This window comes from Neopelma chrysocephalum, unplaced genomic scaffold (assembly GCF_003984885.1).
Source record: "Neopelma chrysocephalum unplaced genomic scaffold, ASM398488v2 Primary Assembly neopelma1_97, whole genome shotgun sequence".
NCBI lineage: Eukaryota > Metazoa > Chordata > Aves > Passeriformes > Pipridae > Neopelma > Neopelma chrysocephalum.
The window spans coordinates 1,731,862-1,753,984 of record NW_020897760.1 but is presented as its reverse complement, the minus strand read 5'-3'; the positions used below and the strand labels follow the sequence as shown (position 1 = coordinate 1,753,984).

Below are 22,123 nucleotides of genomic sequence, written 5' to 3'. Positions count from 1 at the left end.
TCTCCTCATCCTGGGGGTAGCAGGTAACATGTTGTGGCCTCTGCAATTCCAAGGAAAGTAGGACTGTGCTGCAAACATATAATCCATGGGCACGTTTCCCTGTGTTTCATTTTAATTTAAAGCACAACAAGTTATTTTGGTGCTGGCATTCAGTACCTGCTCTGGGACAAACAGCTAAAGATGTTCACATTTGTGTCTAAAAAATACCCAATGAATGCTCTGAGTCACAGAACAGATTATAAAGTGTGATTTGCACATTTTTGAGTTTTTGAAAACACTCAAACACTGCTCCTGCCCTTTGATTTATACAAATTTAAGTGCTGTGTGTGTCACAAAAGAAATTTTGCATAAGTATGAAAGAGCATGAACAGTCCCCATGATCTTAAATAAATATATAACTGTGTAAATAACACATACAGTGCCCTACTTATCAAAATAGAAACTAATTGAAGACATAGGAGGTATGAAAAGTTAGATAACCAAAAATTACCTAATTAAAAAATGAGCTGCCTTTTTCAATATAACACTTGTATTTTGTGTAGGGAAAAAACACATGCAAAACTGGATGTTTAATTTTACAGGTATTAGGTGCAGTTACAATCTGCTCCCATGCCAAGCAAAATGTACGGAAATAACATGTAATTCAAGACAATATCAAACTTTTTATGTTCTTTAAGTTATTTTAAATGCTGTGGAAAACTTTAACTACACCATCTAAGGACTGAAATCCAAAGTCACAAGTGAAAAGAGATGTGCATGAACCTCAACCTACCCACATCTGCTGGAATAACACAGACTGGGGAGGATTCAAGTGTTCCTAGGAAGTGCTTGAACTCTATCCACAGAGTATATCCAGATAAAAGGAAAATAGGCTGAAATGTGCACTCGTAGGAATGATTCTTCTGCAAATGGCATTCTTTCACCTCTGATTCTGGAGATGGGCTTGGAAAGTCAGAACAATAAATTTGGCTCCTTAAAAGAGAAAAAAACCCACATTCAGTTGATACATTGCAATTCTAAGCTGCTCATGGCAACAACAAAATAGAAGTCTGGAGGTAATTAAAACAAATAGTGTCACTGGAACCATCCTGGGGGTTTTGATGATTATTTGGGCAGATCTTGAATCTGCACTAAATGGCTAAATAGCACTGCAGTGTCACTCCTCAAAGCTTTGGCTCTTTGCCTGGAAAAAGCAGGACATGAAGGCTCTCCCCAGTGCAAAATGTTTTGATAGGAGACTAATGACAAGAAGAAACAGGTACGGCAAGAGCAGCTCCATAAACTCATCAATCATGTGATTTGAGGTGTTAGCAATAAACACAGCAAGGCAGATCTCCTGCCAAGAATTCACTCCAGTCAGGAATAACTTCCAAAATACCAACTGGAAATCAGGGGAAAGTTGCCACAAAGACCAGTCAGACATGTACAGTGAGGTCTCCAGGAGATGGAAATCCCATAAAATATCAGTTCTGGAGGCTGCTTTTAAAATACAGTTATCACATCTGGCAACAGAAGAGAGGAGACTGGCTTCTGGATAAAATGGGCCTGGATAACTTGTTGGAAATGGAAAGTTTTCAAATTTCTCCTAAGCTTGTGCACAGCTCAGAGGGTGTGGTGAGAGGGGCCAGAGAGGGTATTAGTTACTCAACAAACCACAAGAGTTACACTTGGTTGAATCTCTCCTCTTCCTGTCCAGTTTAATACTGATTAAAGCAGTGCCTTGTGCTTTGGAGGTTTAGCTTGGCATTCCCTGTTCTCCCAGAATGATCCTTTCGGAGCTGTTTCTGTTGGCAGCACTGACTGTAGAGGAAGGTGTAGTAACAACCCAAGCAAAACAAAACTCCAGCAGCCAAACCATCACACACATCACTGCAGGGCTGCATTTCAGCTGCAAACTCTAACAGCAGCAGTAACTCAGAAGATTTTTTTTTTTTATTTTCTCCTCTTTCAGATCTTACTATGAGCAAACAACAAGAAAAAAGAACAAAAAGAAGGATCACAGTAAGCACCAGCATTTGGGAAGGATTTGCAGGCAGTGTTAAAGTCACTCTTTGATCTAGCAGGAACACTAACAAATGTACAGATTATCACCTCCTACTAGAAAATAACATTTTTAGCTAGACCTGAACAGTGAAAAGGTGGGAATAAAAAACATGGCAAGAGCAGCATGGGTTTTATTCCAAGCTCCCTGCCCAGTAGTACACTCATTATAGTTGTGAAGACAGTTTAAACAAAACCTACCTTAGCAGTCAGCCAGTCACTAATCCTACCTGAAAAGCCTATATTTGAAATTTCAAGCATTCCAGTTATTTATTTAGTCCAGAAAACCCTGCGAAATATTCACCTTGGTACAGGATACTTCAAAATTTCAGTCTACCTCCAACAGAGAAGACAGTCTGGCTTTCCAAAGGATTAGGCCCTCAGTAGTTTGCCAAAATTTCTGCATATCCAGTCCAACAGAGCAGTAAGATTGGAGATTTTTTTCCTCAGGAAGGGTTGTCTGTCTGTCTGTCTTGTTTATATAAAGACTAAAGTGGTTCTAGGAAACTCTCAAGCTCAATTTATCAGTAACTCAAAGGGATTCTTTAGTTTCATAGTAAAACAATACTACCAGGAGCAATATTTGTGCAGATGAATGAAGATAAGGGTGATGGTACCATTGGTTTCATAATCAGGTTTGTATTTTGCAAACAATAATGTGTTTGCTCCACACAACATCCCAGTTCTCCTGCTCTGTCTAAAAGACAGACAAAATTAAACTATCTGAAAACAAAACATCAGCAAAACTGAGAACTCCCCATCCCTGAAAGTGTTCAAGGCCAGGTTGGATGGGGCTTGGAGCAACCTGGTCTAGAGGAAGGTGTCCCTGCCCATGGCAGGGGGTTGGAATGAGACAAGTTTTGAGGTCCCTTCCAACCCAAACCATTCTGGGATTCTAGGATTCTATGAATTGCTGTAGTCAAAGATGCAATATCCACTTCATGAACTAAGATTTGACTCTCTAAGTAAGATTTTTTCCATCTGGAATGAATTTATTTCATCCTATATAGAAAAAAAGATAACAGAATTATAGAAAAATCAAAGATTGAATGGAGACCTCAAGAGGTCCCAGGTCCTACATCCAACTCAGAGCAGGGTTAAATTCAAAGACAGATGGAGTTGCCCAGGGTCCCATCCAGTCAGGATCTGAGAGTCTCCAGGGACAGAGATTCCACAGCCCCCCAGGCCATTGCTCCAGTGCTCAGACACTCTGTGAATGGGTTTTATCCTTATTTCTTTACCATTTGTTAATATGAGCAACAAGAATAATTTTTATAACTGATCCAAGCAAACTACTTGAAGAGAGCCAGCTCCTAAAGTGCATCTACAGTTTTTAAAATGCTGAAAAACGCAAATAGTATGTATGTCACATACTCAGGTATCTATGGTTCCCTTCTGCACACACAGTTATACCTTTGGAGTTCCAGTTGGAAGAAATCCAACTTACAGAAACTGGAATTTTCTAATTGCATGTATTCATAATTCTTTGCTGGCATAATATTTTGAGCAATGCTTTCCTATCATAGAGAGAGAATTAAAAGCTCTACATACCTGTAGTATCTTAACTGCAAGGAACTCCCAGGGAGCAACGTGTTCAGGTTTGCAGACCAACTGCAAGTCATTTTAGTCAAGTATCCATCTGTTTCACAGGTAATATTAATATTCATATCTAATTAAAACACATTGAAAGCTTATTAATAAAGATACAATGGTTTAGACAAAAAAAAATGCTCAATAAAAGCTATTGGAGTTCAAATGGAAATATTCTGACCTTACTATTAAAATGCACCAAAAGGAGAATTTAAAATCCAGCTGGAATCTTACCTACTACATATAATTCAGCGTATCTAGGATGACATTCCCTACTTTGGTGACAACAGTACAATGTGTCATAGAAGAAACTTCCTCTAGGTTTGGTTGCTTTCAAGTTGAAAAGAGTAACTTTGCTTACGCGATCGCTCACAAGGGTATAAAGACTGGCTGGGATTTCTTCTGCTAAATTCAGCCACCAAACAACCTCCTGGGGCTCTACAATCTTGCTTTTGTTTTTATAGATGCAGTGAAATGAAACATTAGAACCAGCACTGGTCAGGATCTGAGGAGGGAAGTACAGGACTTCAGCTGCAGAAGAGGGAAGAAAGGGGAAAAAAAGCTGTTGAGATTAGAAACTGACCAAAAAGAAAACATAAAAGCTAGAAAATAGCAATTACAATTATTATTATCATCACCATTATTATTATTATCATTATTATTATCATTATCATTATCATCATCCAGTTGTATTTCTAACTTCTTAATCACTGTTAACAACTGCAATGCAGAGGAGCAGAAATTACCCTTGGACTGTCTCTCTCCATAACTGATGTTTGTAAATTCTGATAAAAATAAACTTTAATATCGCCAGGCAAACATGAGTGAAATGAGCAGAAAATCACTGGAGGGTGCAGTGGAAGCAACACAGAGCAGCACAAGGGAAACATAAGAAAATTAATCAATCTTTCCAGGAGTTGCTGCTCCTGCCCCTACCGAAGTCAGCAGATTAAAGTCTCAAAACCTTGTTTTACAATCTCAGCAGTGTAATTAACACCAAATGGTGGCAGCAGTACAAAAATTCACCCAGGCATAAAGACACTGAATTTCCCAAGGATGTAAAGATGCATAAGCTGAGCCTCCATCAGTCAGGGACTCAGGGGAGGTACAGGTGTTGAACACCTGCTGGAATGGAGCAGTTTGCCAAAGACCATCCCAAAGCCAGCATGAAAATCCTTAAAAGGTCAGGTTTACTTTCCACAGCTGAGGAATTTCCACTTCAGAGATTTGTAGAATTTCCCCAAAATACAGGCCTGCTCAGAGAGCAGAGCACACTTAGGATATTGTCACTGTCAAGGATTTTCATGTTAAATATAAATCAGAACATGAGGCTGGTCAACTGTAAAAAACCAGAACTCCCTGCATGAAGAAATTAACCCCTCTCTGCTGCCATCAGGTTGTCACACTGGGATTATTCTGCTGATGAGATGTATTTTTAATAGAATTACATATCCCATAAATGGGATTAATAAAAAATAATCTAACAGTAACTACTGCACCTCTTTTAAATCTGTATTTCTCAATACACTCATAAACCTTCTCTGAAAATTATCAGTATATACATATGTGAGAGAGAGAAAATGTGTATTCGCCCCTAAAAAATTCTCAAAGTTATATAGTTCTATACACAGACACATTTTTTTTAATGTATATATTTATATAAATGTAAATCCAAAACACTAATGGCCAGTTAGGCCTCTAGACCTAAAATCAGGCATCCTGTGTATCATGTTTATTTGCCTTAAGGGTCTGTGTATTTTCAGTTTTCCTGGGAAAAAGCTCCATTTCAAAAGTCTAATTCTTTCCTTAGTACTTGGTTTAAGCACACACATGACATGTTTAGCCACAGTAAGAGATATCCATGTAAGGGCTCGGGTAAAGCATTAGTTCTGGCATGGAATGGTTCAGAGGATTCTTGTGACAGCACAGGCCAAAACATCTCCAGTTAATCCTAAGCAAAGCATGGAAAAATCCAACAAAAAAAATCAGAAAGTCAGTTTATGCACAGCATTACACACCTAAATGGGTTGTTAAATGTACATTGAGCTGTGTTCTGGGTGTTCAGTTCAGCTACAAAGTGAGAAAAAGCATTAGAAGAAAAATCTTGTACTGAGTAGAGATTCAGCACTGTCTTTTGAAACTGCCTTTTGAAATGGAAAAACTCTTGGAAAAAGCTTTTCCTGCATCTGAACAGGTGCTGGGTGAGCAAGGCACAGACATGGAGGTGTCACGAGCTGCCACTGCAGTCTGCCCATGTTATCCAGAACTCCTAATGCAAGTCTGGCACAGAGAAAAGAGCTGAGCCTCAGGCAAAGCCAGGCATAAAGAGGAGCAGAAGGAGAAAGTGCTTCCACAGGATTTTTCAGCTCATAACACCCTCAAACTCATCCCACAAAACAAACAAACTGGGACATCTGTTCTGTTCCAAAAGACTACTCACTGCACATGACCTACCTCCCAAACTGAGATCATATGGTGTGCTCCAGTCACTCCAGAACCCCAGACCCTGGTGATTCCTGCACCTCACTTGAACCAAGTAAGAGGAATCAAGTAGGGTATTGTCAATGGCCAGTGAGGCTTCCAGAGCAACTTGAACCATCTGTTGGATTATCACAAGCCATTATTGTTGTATAATAAAACAGGAAAAGAGAAAGACACAGAGGGAGCCAAAATAATTAGTCTAGAGAGTAGTTTTTAGGTAGCAAGTTGGGTAAAAAAGCCTTCTTCTTTAAATTTACTATGAATTTGATTCTGGTAGAAGTTGCATAACTCTGTGGAAAACAAGTTATTTCATTATGGATTGCTAATTAATGGCTGCTTTTTATTCCAGAGCCAGCTGTGTGGTAGAAAAAGCAGCTCACTAATAAAATCTATAAATATTAAACATACACACATGTATCACAGAATTTGGGGGTTGCTGAAAGTAAAAGGCTTTGCCTTTAGACTTCACAGAATCTAGGATTTCATCCAAACAGAAAGACGGAAGTTTGTTGTAAGACCCAACAGGAAATGGGCCTTTCATCCCTGTGTAATGGCTCTTTATAGATGTAAAGTCCAGCTTTCCCAGTTCAGGGAAAGGCAATGTGCCACGCCCAGCTCCACCAGACCTGCCATGTTCCTCAACCCACCAGAGTTTCTACCCAAAGACAAGGAGGGTTGTGAGAAATCCTGGGCTCTGGGAGAGCCCCCTGATCTGCACTGCTTCATGGGAAAACCCTGGGAAATCCAAGAGCACGGAGCTGCCTCACCTGCCAAGTGCTGTGCCCTGGCTTTGCAGAGATCCTCACTTGGTACTGCAGAGGGTATGGCAGCAGCGCAGGCTCAGACCAGCACATCTTCACCTGACCTCCCTCTGTCATTTCCAGATGCAGGTTCAAAGGAGGTTCAGGCTTTACTGCAGACAAATTCATTGATAAGTTCAGCTCCAACCTCATTGCCTGTGACTGCTGGGTTTTACTGAGCCGAAACACTCTCTCACACCTTCTCTTTAAACTCAGTTTTCACAAGCTGCTCTACAGCTGCTATGTGGTGCTGATTTTGTGTAGTATCACTGGAAAAGCGTGCCCTGGCACTGTTATATAGCTGGTGATCACAAAATGCTGTTTCATTGAGTGTTTGCCTTAAATCTACATGAATTCCTTGCCTTGGGCCATGACTTTTCCCAGCAACCAAGCACTACCCTGCCTGGCTGAAAAGAGGGGATGGGTAAGAGAAGGATGGGAGAGCTGAGCAAATCAATTTGTTCCTCAGAAGACAGGAGATAATGTCCTCATACAAAGACTGTATACAAGGACTTTCTAAATATTCCACAGTGATTATGGTTCTGAAAGAAGGTCTCTAGAAGAGCTACCTTAGGGCAAAGTAAAATGGAGGGTTTGGAAATTTCCCATGAGGATGGAGAGAACTCTCTGGAGAGGGGAATGGATGGGCAATTGAGAATGATCACTAGGATTGTAGTCCCACTTCCTCAGACAAAGCCAAGAACCCCAGATCCTACTTCTATCTGTTTCTCAGACCTTTACAGATCATCAGTATTTTGGTTGGCCTTGTCCTCATTCACAGTTTCTCTGTTACAAAACATTGCAGGGCAAGCAGCAAGTGCAAAACTGAAGAGAAAACATTTCCAAAACATTGGGCAGTGGGGATGTGTTCCTTTCCAGTTCCATCTGCACTGGGTTTCCAGCTCTCTAAAGTGTCTCATATAAGCAATATTACTGGAATCTCACTCAGTTATACCACAAACCTGTTCTTATTTTCAGTATAAATTCACTCCACTAAGTCAGATCTTGTTTAATTATTACTTATAAACCATCTCAAAGCAATTAAATTCATGAAGCCCAGCAGGGAGTGATTTGGGAGGAGGCAGAGCTTCGAAAACCAAAGTCAGAGGCTTTTACATCACACTCTCACGAATCAGATCACACTTTCTGAACACAGATAATGATTTCTATTCTGCTGATGCTACTGCTCTACTATAAGCAAATAAAATACACATTACACAAGCATTCATAGTTTTACATTCAAAATAATTTTAATTGAGCTAAATCTTGGCAGAACATATACTAATATTATGCATTTTTAAAACATACTTCACTAAGCAGAACTAACTAATTATGTCATTTTAAATACTGGCAGACTCAAGTTTGAATTTTTAATTTTTTCCTGTAGCATAATTTAAAAGCAGCAGATGAAAAACGCAACCTCTCCTCTTCAAAACCAGCTTACCCAGAGACTTTGTACTGATCCTGTCTGCAAAGCACATCAGTTGGGAAGAAGTTTATAAAACTCATAAGTTTTTAAATTAATAACAAGTTTATAAAACTTCAGTTTCCCCCCCCCACAGCTGACAGACTCCTTGCCTTTATGGAATTCACCCAAATCTGCAGTAACTGGGCATATTTGGACAGCAACACATATCAAATTCATAATGTCAGTAGAGTTTAACTTGATCAAACACAGAGGAATGTTTTCCAACTTGGACAATGCTGGTGTTGAATGTGTAAGGAAGGGAAGCAGCAGGACAACAAAGCTGCTTGTGAAAAGAGGTGGGTTTATTTGTTAAGTAACTTTTGGAGCAGCTTTTTTCTCCCCTCAGTTTTTAAGTCCTCAGCTACATGGACAGAAAAGCTCCACCACAGCCCCACAAAGAGACACAGAGAGGCCCTGATTAGAAAGGAAAGAATTAGAAATAACAAGTACATTGACTGCCTGGCCTCTGCTCACTTTGGTTTGTACTGGAGCCCAGACAGGCATTAGGAGCTGAGAAATCCCAGAAAGCCTTTTCCTGTCCTGTCTGTGCCCTTCTTTTCCAGGAGAGACATCCTGCTGCTGTTGCCCATTAAGAACAATTGAAAATATAGGTCATACTCACCTATGTCAATGGGCTTGACTGACATCAAAGGTGACCACAGAGGTGTCACACCAACCAGCATCTTCAGCCACATGATGTAGGTGTGGTTGAGCCTCAGAGAGGGCACAAGACACTCACATGTGTCATCCTTAGTGCAGTCACACTGAGCAACCCTCACAGTCCCCTGGAGAGAGCTCGTGGACACATTTCCCAGAGACAGCTCTGAGCTACAAAGGGGAAAACAAACTATGAACCAAAACAGACCATGAACCAAAACAAACCAGTATTTTTTCTATATCTCAAGAGGTTTGTCCATCTGGATAAGGTTTATTTATAAAAAATAATATTAATTGATGAAAAAAGTAAAAAAGTAAAAATTGTAACTAATGGCTTTGACTTTGCCGCTTCTCCCTTTTGAAATGGTTTCCAAGTAAAGCAGTTAACAGGATTTCATTAAAAGTATTCCTAAGGCTTGGCTTTAAAGCAAATGTGTTACAACACTAGATGATACTCATAGTTTAGTCAGACTAGCTCCTGATTCCTGAAGCTCTCATTCCTAGATCCTTCTCAAGCACACAAAGTTAGTGGACTAAGTGGCAGCTCCCTGCACCCTCTCCCTTGAGATTATGTTCTAATTCCTCTTCATGAAGCACTGAAATAATATTGAAACAATTTCATATTCCTTCCAGCTTCTGCTACAATTAAACATTACAAGTAATAATATAATCATGGAATGGTTTGGGTGGGAAGGGACCTCAAAGCCCATCCAGTTCCACCCCCTGCATGAGCAGGGACATCTTCCACTAGACCAGGTTGCTCCAACCTGGCCTTGGACACTTCAGAGATGGGGCAGCCACAGCTTCTCTGGGCAACCTGTGCCAGGGCCTCACCACCCTCACAGCCAGGAATTCCTTCCCAATATCCCATCTAAACCTACTCTCCTTGGAACCAGCAGTTCCCAAAGTATTCTTTATCCTCATTTCTAATCCATAGATATTCTTCAGTCTCTTCCAAACACAGCTCCATGTTTATGGAGTCCTGCAGGTATTCAATGGCACAGGCCTCCCTAAGGTAGGGAATTTAAGAGTGTGAATAATTTGTGGCCAAACTTCTCACAGCAGCAAAGCCAAGACAAATCCTGACAGTTAAACCACCTTGGATTCTTTCCTGCTTTTGACTTTTCATCTTTAAAAAAAAAATAAGCTTCTGTTTTGAATTGTTCCAAAGTAATTTTGGAATAAATTCTGTACAGTAAGGGTTTTGTTTTACTAATTCAGAGAAAGAAACTGAAGTTCAGAGAAAAGAATCTTTCTGTACATTTTTTAAATAGTTTTATAGCTGGCATGACTCATTGGAACACTGGAATTCAGGGAGGGCAGACAACTAAAAGAAAGAACAAGATTTTCTGTGCTTTTTTTGGTTTTAGTCAATTTGCTATTTAGTACTTTTATTTGAGTGTAAAGCACGGGGGACTGGGCATGATTCACTGCTTCTCTTACCATTCTCTGCCCTACTTAAAAAGGAAAAGGTCAAAACAGAAGAATTATGGATTATGGGAAAAGCACATGCAAAGCACAGACTGGGCCTGCAGGAACCCCACCAGGGTCACTCCTGGCTCATCTTGAGTCAGAGCCTCATCCCCCCATCCTGCACTGACCAGCACACACACGGTGCATCTCCTTCGGTTTAGGATATTCTAAGGCTGGAAGCAAGGATTCTTAGCACCACTCTGCCCTCACAGCACTGTGTTCTGCAGTAACCACTCCACAAGTTATGCAAGTTCCTACGAAGATGTAGTTTATGTTTATTAATGTTCCAGCCAGCCAATACTGTCATTCCCAAAATCATTTTCAGCAGGGCTCACAGACTTTAGGACACAAGAATTATGCTGACGGCATCTGGCAGACACAGAGCTTTTAAATTACTTGGAATTATTTTGTTTTTATAGTTGTGGCTCCGCTTTTTTCTCCTGAATTTTCTTTCAAAGACTTTGCAGAATTTTCTTTTAAGTTTCCCTGCTTTCTACTGTTTCTCACTGATTTTATTAGTCTCAAAAAAGCCACAATCAATTCATAAGAATGTAGTCTTTTCATCAAACCACGTCTTTGATCTGATCTATCTGGAAACTGGTTACCACCACCCCACCCTCTAATTTTCCTAATCATTATTTCAATTTTTAACCATCAAAATGAACTTATTTGCACCCAAAAAGTAGTGTACAGGAGGAAAAATGGTAAAGAGTTTTTCTCCTTGTTGTGCCAGTGTCAGTGCTACTGACTCATCAACCCTCACAAGTTCAGGAGAGGTCAGTGCCCTCACACAGTAGAACGAGAGGAGAAATTTGAGGCAAACTTCAAACAAGTGAAAGGCAGCGTGACTTTCAGCTGGAAACATGGGACTAAAGCATAAGAAGGAGGAAAAAAATTAAATACTGCATGCCCTGAACCACAGAAATAATTAATACTGCAGCAAGGGCACGTGCCCAAGGCTTGCTTTTCTCCTCCACTCCAAACCCTGTCACAGATTTAGTCACTACCTTAACACCTCCTAAATATTTTATACTTTGGTGCACTATTCAACCCTACTTCAGAAGGTGATGTTACTTATGCTACATTAATCTGTGGCCCCATGGCAAACTTTTAGACTTTAAATGTCTTGAGTGAATTTCAATCATATTCTTGCAACTGGAAAAACGAACTGAAAATAAAAAGTCAAAACTATTTTAGGAAGAAATACATGAACTTCTACATCCCTCTAATTTCAGGAAAGGTACAACCCATGCAGGCAGCTATGAAATAAAGGTACTATTGTAATTCTGCTCTCAGTATTTCTATATACTGTCTGTGCAAGCATCACCTTTATTAGGAATCAATGGAGCTGTCCAGGGTTCAAGGACTTTCCATAAAAATATTCCAGTGTATTTGATACATAACAGCTCTAGCAAAATCCTTCTTTGAACAAGCTGCCCTGTTAAACTGCAGAACATCTGATGGCTGTTGAGCTCATGGGAGGATAAATCTGTAATGAAAGGTTGATATTCTTTGGCTGAAGAAGGCTCGGTGTATGACTGATGCACTCAACTAAGACACCAGTCTTGAGGCTAATTGGATGGTTTATCCTTCAAAAATATGGGAGTCTAGTCCCAGAACTAAAGGAGAGCCCCACAGGTACTTCAAATAAGTCAGAAATATGAATGCACTCTATACACCATCATCTGTTGAAAGGGCAAGGGATAAGAACATTCATCTGTGTCACTCCAAAGGGATCCCTAAGGGTAAGGCATTTCAGCTCATGGAATTAACCACTGGGGTTTACAACAGTCCTAGAAAGATCAATCACTTTTGGTAGACAATTAATCTAAATTATCTAATTTGGAATAATCTTTCCTCTCTCAAAGCCAAGCCAAGGGGAAGGTAAAGCTCCATCATCACCTTTGCTTGAGCCTCTCCCAGAACACGGCACTGGTTTGGGCAGAACAAAATACTTCTATTCCAATGATACCATTTACAAGCAGGAAGACTGTGGATGTGCAAACTAAGAGGGCATTTCTTTAATGCTGAAAAAGATAAAAGCTGGGAAGGACCCAAGCTTTTTTGTTGTGGATTCTTCTAGGTCATTATTTTTGTGCACTGCCTGTCCTGTATGTGAGAATTCTGGCTTGGTCTCCTGACTCCCAGGGAGAAACACATGCCAGGAATGCATATTTTTAAAACTGGGCATGTTTTCAAGGTATTTTGGCTCATGTGAATAAAATGTTAAGGTATCAGCAAGCCAACAGGGAAAGCTGTCACCTTACCAAAGTCTGAAATGCTTTACTAGCTGCTCTCCCAGCACACAGGGATCATAAAGGAAAAATATAAATACAGAATTTGGAGTGAAACAAGTTCTCTAATGTCAGGGACATTGCTCTGTATCTCACCTTTGCAGCAAAGAGGAATCAAACAGAGAAATGCCAGGAGGACTCTGGTGAGTCCTTAGGGCCTGCTCTCCTAAATTGCATGGCACTTACTGAATTCCCTTCATAACACAAAGAACCTCTTCATCCCAGCTGGAACTCCAATCTGTTGTTCATGGATGTTTGGCATACCAAAAAAATTCAGTACAGAGACTACTGCCCTGGGATCACTGGCAAAGATTATCCTATTGCAGTTGGGACTGGATGGAACAGAGGCAAAGTCAGATTTACTCCCATAAACACCCGTGTAATGGTATTTCAGAAATCAAAGTAATGAAGAACCAACTTAATCAAAATTTGATTTCAGCTTTAGAGTATTCTGTCAGCTAACCAACCATATTTATTCCTAGTTAATACATTTGCTTTCTACCCTGACTACAGGGATGATTTGTGGCAAGACATAGTTTGTTAAGTAAAAGATATCACCTGTAAATGCAACTAAATCAACTATTTAAGTTTATCCTACTTCCTAAAGAAATTAAGTGTCTGTGTTTATGTCATTCTTTCCAACCCATCAGTAATTCAGAAAAAACTGTGTGTTTCATGGAATCACGCAGATCTTTTTATAAACAAATCAGGTTATAACCAAAATATATATATTTGGTTTATAACCAAACCCACAGCCAGGATGATTCCATCTATCACCGTTCCAGAGAATATTTACCACAGTGACAGTTGCACAGGTGAGTGTCTCTCAGAGGCATTGCTGGGATTAGAGTAGCATTTGGCACTGTATTACATGTTAAGCACCATAATTACTTCAAGAGAGACAATATTATGGTCAACAGCAAATAAAAGGCAGAACCAAGAGGGCAGCCTTAAAGGTAAGCAATTGCAGCAGCAAAGAAACTTTAACAAATCAACACTGATTTCACTAAAGCATTTTAAGAAACACAGAAAACACAAAGGAGGAAGACTCTTTATTCCAATCATTTCTCATTTAAAGAAACCCAAATTTTCCATATTGTCTAAGGCTACTTTTAGAGAAGACAAAGGTACATAACATAATCTGCTTGCTAAAGTCAGGCTACCACTGTGCTGCAACTTGGAATGCTGATATTTTATAAAATGCTTTCAGATTTCCAATGTCAATAGTGCTAAATTTAACAGAGTCTGTACTTACCCAGCATATAAAAGATTAACCTTCAAGTCCTCTCTCAAGTACAAGCTCAAAACCCGCAGGTTACAAACTAACAGGTCCAGCTTGCCTCTAATCCAACATTCCATGTTCCAGTTTGAATCTAAACAAAAGAAAGGGATTACCCACTCCTGACCCATATTAAAACAAAATAAAACCACAATTGAAGAGCCAGGATAAAATTCACTCACAAAGAGAGGACAAGTAACAGATATTCATGAGGGTGAGGTTGCACCACAAATGTGCAAATGTTTATGAATAATCTGTATTGAATCAGATGCCCTTTGACACTTGCAAGGCTCCCAGTCTGCAGTACTGCTGCACTGGCATTATTAAAGAAGGACTGTTTTTTACCTGGCTTTATGGACAAGGCTGCAGGGTGGAGAAAATGAAGCTGCTGCTGCTGGTTGCTGTGTTGCTGCTGTGAAGGGGTACAGCTCTCTGTGGCTGTGCTGGGGGTTTGTGCACATACAACTGCAACACGTGGGACGCACTTTAACAGAGAGTCTTTTGTTCCATGGGGAAGTTCTTGGAAAATGAAATTCTACTCTACTGAGCTCAATGAGATTCCTGCAGGCCAGTATGTTCCTCAGAGACTGGGGTTTACAGGAGAAAAACAGCCTTGGAAAAAATAATTCTAATCCATGTACGGATATTTACTAATGCATCACAATTCATGTAGAAATTATGCCATTTGCTCTCCATCTCCCCCACCTCCTAAAGGAGTTTAAAGCCCATATCCACAAAAAATATATAAAATATTTCTCATAATGTGTACACTCCTTTGAAGTTCTGGGCTTACATCCTCATATGCAGTGCTACATATTTTATTCAGAACTCCCCTAGAAAGGCAGCTAACTTTTTTTTCCCCTTTGAAACTGTGCTCTACAATTTCCTTCATCTTCCACTACAGACCTCTGTGAGGAAGTATTTTACCACACTGTGTTGTGTGCCCAGGATAAAAATGAATCCCCACTAATACAACCTACCCCTCTCCTCCCAAACAACAAAAAAACCCAACCTGTTTTTGAAGAAGTAACTTCTTCTGCCCTTGAATGCTAAACCCACCTATTTCTTGAGAAGCAGAGATATTTATTTCTGAAGGAATAAACTTCCTTGCCTGCAGGCTTGCTCTGTACAAAGAACAATCAATGTTGTTGTCACTCCAAAGGCAACACAGAAAACTTTCTTCATTCATTAGAGGCTTGATTTCAGATGTCCTACGATGGTCTCTCCTCAAACCAGACCAACTCTCAACTCTGGCAGAGAAAGGGCTCAAAGCTGTCTCATTCAGCAGCACACAGGGTAATGTAAAGTTCCTGGGAGGAATTGGATGGACCATACAATGGGCAACTGCCATTTGAAGAAAGTCTGCAAATATAAAGGCAAAGATATTGGAAATAAATGAAAAAGTTGATCTTGTCAGTGAAAAGGGAGCGGTTGATGTTATACAGAAACACACTCACAACATGAAAATCAGGCTGTTTCCAGGGGCTTTTCTATGAGTTGCAGACACAATTATTAAAAACATCCCCTCTGAACTGGTGCCACAGCTGACAGATGTCAGCGTTTCTGCTCAAACTCACAACACCTAAACTTTGAATTTCTCAGCCTCTTGAAATAAGGCCAAGATTGTAGGGGAAGAACCTCTTTGGGTTAAAATGGTTTAAAATAATCCAAAACACAGTGAATCCTATACCCAAGTTCACACACTTTACAGGTGTGAGTCTCATCTCCCCTGCAGTGCTGGAACACATTCACTCCAGCTCCTATAACACAGCTCCATTTCTGTAGGAAAAAAAAATAATCCTGTTGTAAATATAAGACATAATCACACTGTAACTGTTAAATACCAGAGGATTGTGTTACAAGGATGTATGACCAGGTGCGTTATCTGGGAATTGAGATGCAGAAAAAAGAAAAATTTTTTCCATCAGATCCTTCAAAATGAAATTGCTCTGACCACATTTGCAGCTCTTGTTGGTAAGTCAGAACTTGAATTCCACTCCCAAGGATTCTGAGAATGATGAGAGTGTGGGTTTTGGAAACAGCTTACTGTAAAACACTATGATTTCAAAGCTTAAACCCTAGTTACAGAAAGGCATGTGGGTCATTTGTGCACTTTGCACTTAGCTGTTTGCTTAGTAAGGGCATAAATATTTTAAGCAGTTCATTAGATAGAAATTAATTGATGCTCTATGCTTGCAAGGGCCAAAATAAGAACAGAACAGAATTTCTCTAGCACTGTTTGATTAATAGCACAGAAACATGAGCTAAACAATATAAAAGTACAAAAGTTTTAAAAAACAGTAGATGCAGTGTGTTATTATGCAGAGTGTTAAAGTGTTTAGTTTTCTCTCTCCACAGATTTTGTGCTGCCACACTCTTGGAGGGTCCTGCTCTTTCCTCCTCTCCCAGTTAACAGAGTTTGTGCCTCTGTAAATACCAGCTTCAATATGCCTCCTGGCTGCATGGGGAGGATGCAGGAGAGCAAACAGACTCTTAGTCCCTAATATATGATTAAAAAAGGACAAACAAGTGACATGAAGCAGGACAGACAACCAACGCACCACCCAATTCACAGCCTGTCAGCTCCCCTTCTGAGGAACAACTTCCCCCTCACATATCACACCCCAAGGGATTAATTAAATCCTATCAAGTCAAAATGTGTGCAGCTCCTTCCCACTTCTTTAGAAATGTAAAAAATAAAGCTAAAATGACCCAGACAAAGCCCAGAATAGCAGCATATCTGAGTTAACAGGGCTAAAGATGCCAGCTGTGGTTATCTGCTTGTGGCCAACCCATGGATACACTGATTTTCAGTCATTACAGGCCATCAGAGAGTGACAAACTGCTTGGAAGCCTCAGGAAAACTCCCTGAGGCATCCAAGTTTGTCAATTAAAGGTACACAATATGTTCAGATCATGTAAAGTATTTAAAAGAATGTCAACAATGCAATATTCGATACTGAGTGGATAAAAGTACATATATAGCAAGATAAAAAAGATGTATATATATATTAAAAATATGTATATAGAAAAGATACAGAAATCTAATGATTTATTCATCCTTTATAAGGATATAAAATGACCCAAATTTTGAGATTAACTTCACTGGATTAAAGTCTTCTTTCTCCCTGACCATCATCATCAAAAGTCTTTAAAAAGTTCTTATTTTAATAAAAAAATGAGAGGCAAATACCAGCTGTCCCTGAACAGCATCTGCCAATATTGTTACACACATTTCCCAACTAGAAAACAAGTTTATTAAATCCAACATTTGCAGTTAGTTGAGCACCCTTTAACAGCCCTGTGCCCATGGAAGCAGGAATGTCAGCCTCCTAAAAAGGCAGAGCTCAGACTCAGTGACACCTCGGCTACACTGAAACTTTGCAGTTCTCGTGGAAAAGGGATCTTTCCTTATGCTTTTGGACCTATTTGGGTAACAAAACAAATCACCCACAAATTTCTATCTTATCAAATTCTGACTGGGACATTTATCTGAATGTCTCTTGACCTACCACATACTTTCTACTGATGTTTCCTGAGCTTAAAAGTCAGTTCACTGCTTTTGGGGGGTAAGAGACACAGGCACAACCCTGAGAGGGTCAACATTTCAATCCCACACAATGACAACATCAGGTTCTTTGTACATTCTAGATGCATGTTGTGATAAGATACTAATCCAGTAGCATGACTTGAGACACCAATGGGAAACAGAAATGTGATTCTCTTTATTCTACACAACTTCCAACAGACTGATTTTTTTAGTAACTTACCCAACAGCACAAGAATGGTCAGAATGATTTGCCAATACATCTTGTTTTGTAGAGCTGATCTGAAAAACACACAGAAAATTAACTGAGAGCTGACAATTATCAGTCTATTATTTCATTAGGGTTTCATTTTGGTGCACTTCAGTCAATTTGATACTCACACCTTTGTAAACAGAATCACAGAATTCCAGAATGGTTTGGGTTGGAAGGGACCTTGAAGATCATCTCATTCCACCCCCTGCCATGGGCAGGGACACCTTCCACTGGATCAGAGAAAGGAAGAACAGGCCAGAAAGTCATTTGAGGAAAAAACTTTGCTTAGAATACTAATTAAATACCAATACAGCTCTTTCACCATTAGGGCCCTCACTCCTCCAGGCTTTTGCTGATTATTGTTCACCTTCTGGGTTTGGTCTGAAAGGCACTACAAACCCAAACAACCAAAATGTCCAAGGGATACCTAATTTTCAAAGTGCAGAATAGACAAAAGCACTTGGGCACCCATTTAAACATGAAGATTTCACTAAATTTTACAGTACTATTTCAATACTGTTCTTTCATTTCAGGTACTTCGTTCTTTTTTGTTTTCATCCAATAGTTATATAAATTCTGTTAAAATCTAAATATAAGCATTTTTATGCTTAAAGCTCCACAGAAGATATCAGAATAAAACAGAGTTTGGCTGCTGTTGTATTTAACCAGAACTGAGTGATGAGTAAAATCTACAGCTCAAGTCAGGGCAAGAAATTATATTGAGGGAATCCCTCCAAAGTATTCCATTCCTTAAATATTTCTGAGAAAAGTTTCCTTGAGAACATCAGTGTAGCCAAAAGAGTCAGTGCCAAGGTTATGTAATCCACTGGCCTTCCAGTTTGGGGCTGCATGAACTGTTTTATATATATATATAAGTATTATATATATATATATGCAGAAAACTGACCAGTGAAGTGACAATATTCCAGGATTCTTGTCTCCCCCTTGAAAATTCAGCTGGAGCCAGAGCTGAGCCATTTCTCCAGCACAGACCATCTGCACTGTGGTCTGCAAGATGACTCAGTCCCATCCACTTTTCTTCCCACTCACCAGGTTATAATCAGGGTACATTTAAGCTACATTTTCAGCAATTAAAGAGGAAAGCTTTAACCCCTGCTTCATAGGACAATTTGCCTCTCAACACAGCTGCCAGTTCCTTCCTGGAAAGTGTGGTCAGGCATTGGAAGGGGCTGCCAAGAGAGGTGGTGGAGTCCCCATCCCTGGAGGTGTCCAAGGAACAACTGGACATGGCACTCAGTGCTCTGGGCTGGGTGACAAGGTGAGGATCAGCCACAGGCTGGACTCAATGATATGGGAGGGCTTTTCCAACCTCAAGGATTCTGCCAGAAAAATGACTAGATAGAGTAATCAAAGAGATTCTGATGTCAGCACTAATTCAACCATAATTAACAATATTTGGACCAGGAGGTAAAAATAGAGTTCAGACCAGCTTGGACATCTTCTCTTCCTACTTCTGTCACATTGATTTTTACAAAGGAGTTATTTTCCTATCCTGGCTCCAACGACATCCATGAATCAGTGCTGTCCATGATCAAAAAGCCGCACATCCCCAGCATTTTTCTGTTCAAAGTTCAATCTTCCTTGTGTAAACTTTACAGGGGAATTAGGTAAAAAGAGATATCTACAGATAAATCCTAGGGCAGAATAAATGTATTATTGGACCACAGAGGGCTTCCCAAAATGATTTCCAGTGAGAATATTGAACTGGTCAGAATTTTTAACTTCACTCTAAGAAAAAATACAAGTTTCACAAGAACAGTTATAGGGAACAGGGAGCTAAATAAGGAGACGTATTAAAAGTTGTAACTATAGCTTTATCCCAGAGCGAGTAAGTTAACACAGCAAGGACAAACCACTTTATGCATAACTGGGAAAGTGTTCATAAAAAGGAAGGAATCAGAGTGTGTTTTAACACATATATCTTAAAATACTGTGTTCCAGAACCACTGACTTTGCTGTTGTGTATAAGAAAATTTCCAATTTCTTATGTAAATAGTGTGTTCTTCTCTGTGCCAACCACTGCACAAAACATTTCAGCAAGTAGAGTCCCTGCCTTGACAAAAACACTGGATTAAAATCAAAACCCAGGCAAGGAGAACAGCAACGAAATAAGATCATTTTTCTTTACAGGTCAAGTGAGAAGTCATAGAATCCACTGTCATTTCAACATGGAAAACATTTTCAGCATAGCCCGAAAGAAGCAGGACCTGCAAACACCTGCACTGGGCACAGAAAATATACTGAAAGTTTTCCTTTTCCTTCTGGAGCTGCCTTTTTCTTCAGGTTCTTGTCTCAACAACTCACATTTCTGCACGTCTCCTTTCTGAACCTCAGGAAGAGGTTTGAGGTGAGGAGGGGATTGCAGAACAATGCAGGTCTACCTGTCCTATTTGAACTGAGGGTGGCACTGGTGGATCCCTACAACCCATCCCAGACACAGCAGAGCAGCACAACCCCAACACCATTGAACTCAGCTGTAAAATCCTCACCAACTTTTACAGGGACACAGAGACCACATGAGAAGTGTTGCAATGAGCCAATGATGAATTTCAAAGCCTACAGAATTGTGTAGAAACCTAATTTCCAGGATCTCCTATTTTTCCCTAACTAACATAACATACACACACAGAGTCTAGAGCTCTCTTTTTCTCATTCCCACCCTCCCAAAAACCAACAGCTGACTGTTAATGGGAAACAGGAACATAATACTGCAGTCATACAAACTGTTTTTGCAAGCACTGCACCACAGCTGTTTTTAAATATTTTAAAAACCTCTATAAAATATAAAAATATTTTAGTAATAATGTCTCTGCACAGCATCTTCTGACCTGCTCTTTAAGGGTGCTGAGGGCTTCCCAGTCCTGTTGATTTGGGCAAGACCCTCCTGGGCATGGAATTTCATTGCACTTGTCTGGCATTGAGTACATTAGATATCATTATAAATAAAGAGTTTGGAATAAGTGGAACATACAAAGTAGAAATGTGTATGACTTGCATTGAAAAATTTTGCTTTCTAATACTAAAACTTTAACCAAGGTAACCCGAGCTGGGCAAAAGTACAGCTGAAAAATCAGACTCCAAGAGTGCTGGTGGGGCCTCTCCCCTGAGACTCAATAGTAAAATGTCCCAAACTCTAAAGAGTTTCTCCAGATTGTACAATTTCTCTTGTTTGTACCGAAAATACCCTCTCACCCACAGATACTCATGCTGCTCACAGGCAGGTTCCCATCACTAGCCCAAGATCCAGCAGCATTTTCTCCTGCATCTTCACTCCACAGCACTGAAGTTTGTGCACATTCACAACACACAATCTGAGAGACTTCAGTTTCATAAATACTCCTGATTTTAAGCTGGCAATAGAGAAAAGCATTTTTAATAAAAACTTGCCCTCGTGGTTTTTCACATGTACCTGTCTTTTCTTATGTGCTGCAGTAAGCAGAGTTCCTGCGCTTACCTGGCACTTAGGGGTTATACCACGTTACAGCCACGCTTGGTAGCTAAGGGCTCTCATTATAAACTCTGCTTATAAATGCTGTATCACTAATTAAGTTTACAAAGTGCTCTTCTATCAGAGCGAGCTATCACAGCTCCTGCAGCATCAGGAATTCACAGCCCACATCCACTGAGATTTTTCTTTTGCTTCAGAATTGAATCTCGGGGAACAGACGGAGGGAAAGGGCCGGTTTGGATACACCGTGCCTGCCTCTAAAATCTGGATTCTGCCAGAGGAAGGCAACGCTCCCGCACCGGCTGCGATCAGGGGTAATTTCAGGGGGATGTTTCGGGAAATGAGAGAGAAAAAAAGTAAATTCACCGACCTGCTTCTCTTCGCTCCCGGAGTCCCGACCGACAGCCGAAGCGACGCGGCCACCGCTCCGCCGCCCAGCCCCGGCCGGGCGGTCCCCTGAGCCCCGACCCCTCAGCCCCGGCCCCCTCGGCCTCCCCCGGCTCCCTTCAGCTTCTCCCTGCTCCCCTCAGCCCAGCTCCCTCAACCTCTCCCAGCCCCGCTCCCTTCAGCCGCCCCGCCTCGCCCGGACGCCCCGCCCGCCCCGCTCCCCCTCACGGCTCCTCACACACACGCGGGGTGCCGGGGGAAGGGGCGTCGGGCCTGGCGAAGGGTCTGGAGCACCAGGAGCGACTGAGGGAGCTGGGGGGGCTCAGCCTGGAGAAAAGGAGGCTCGGGGGGGGACACCTTCTGGCTCTCTGCAACTCCCTGACAG

General features: G+C 40.6%; 1 protein-coding gene across 4 annotated transcripts in view; it reads right to left on the bottom strand.

Annotated features, from left to right (window-relative positions):
- Window positions 1–21,849, bottom strand: part of LEPR (leptin receptor) — a 30,382-nt gene extending 8,533 nt beyond the window's left edge. For 3 of the 4 annotated variants that reach the window (XR_003536059.1, XR_003536060.1, XM_027694425.1), the window contains exons 1-10: window positions 21,722–21,849; window positions 17,853–17,911; window positions 15,142–15,444; window positions 14,059–14,176; window positions 9,002–9,207; window positions 6,879–7,024; window positions 6,085–6,229; window positions 3,865–4,161; window positions 3,592–3,709; window positions 773–972 (exon numbers count right to left, since the gene is read on the bottom strand). Coding sequence is in view for 2 of the 4 variants with exons in the window: in XM_027694425.1 (XP_027550226.1) it covers window positions 773–972; window positions 3,592–3,709; window positions 3,865–4,161; window positions 6,085–6,229; window positions 6,879–7,024; window positions 9,002–9,207; window positions 14,059–14,176; window positions 15,142–15,444; window positions 17,853–17,892 (1,573 nt within the window). In the remaining 2 variants the exon portion in view is untranslated. Of the gene's footprint in view, window positions 1–772; window positions 973–3,591; window positions 3,710–3,864; window positions 4,162–6,084; window positions 6,230–6,878; window positions 7,025–9,001; window positions 9,208–14,058; window positions 14,177–14,427; window positions 15,043–15,141; window positions 15,445–17,852; window positions 17,912–21,721 lie in introns of those variants that run through there. The other variant, XM_027694426.1, reaches the window with a different exon arrangement.
- Between the last annotated feature and the right edge of the window lie 274 nt (window positions 21,850–22,123).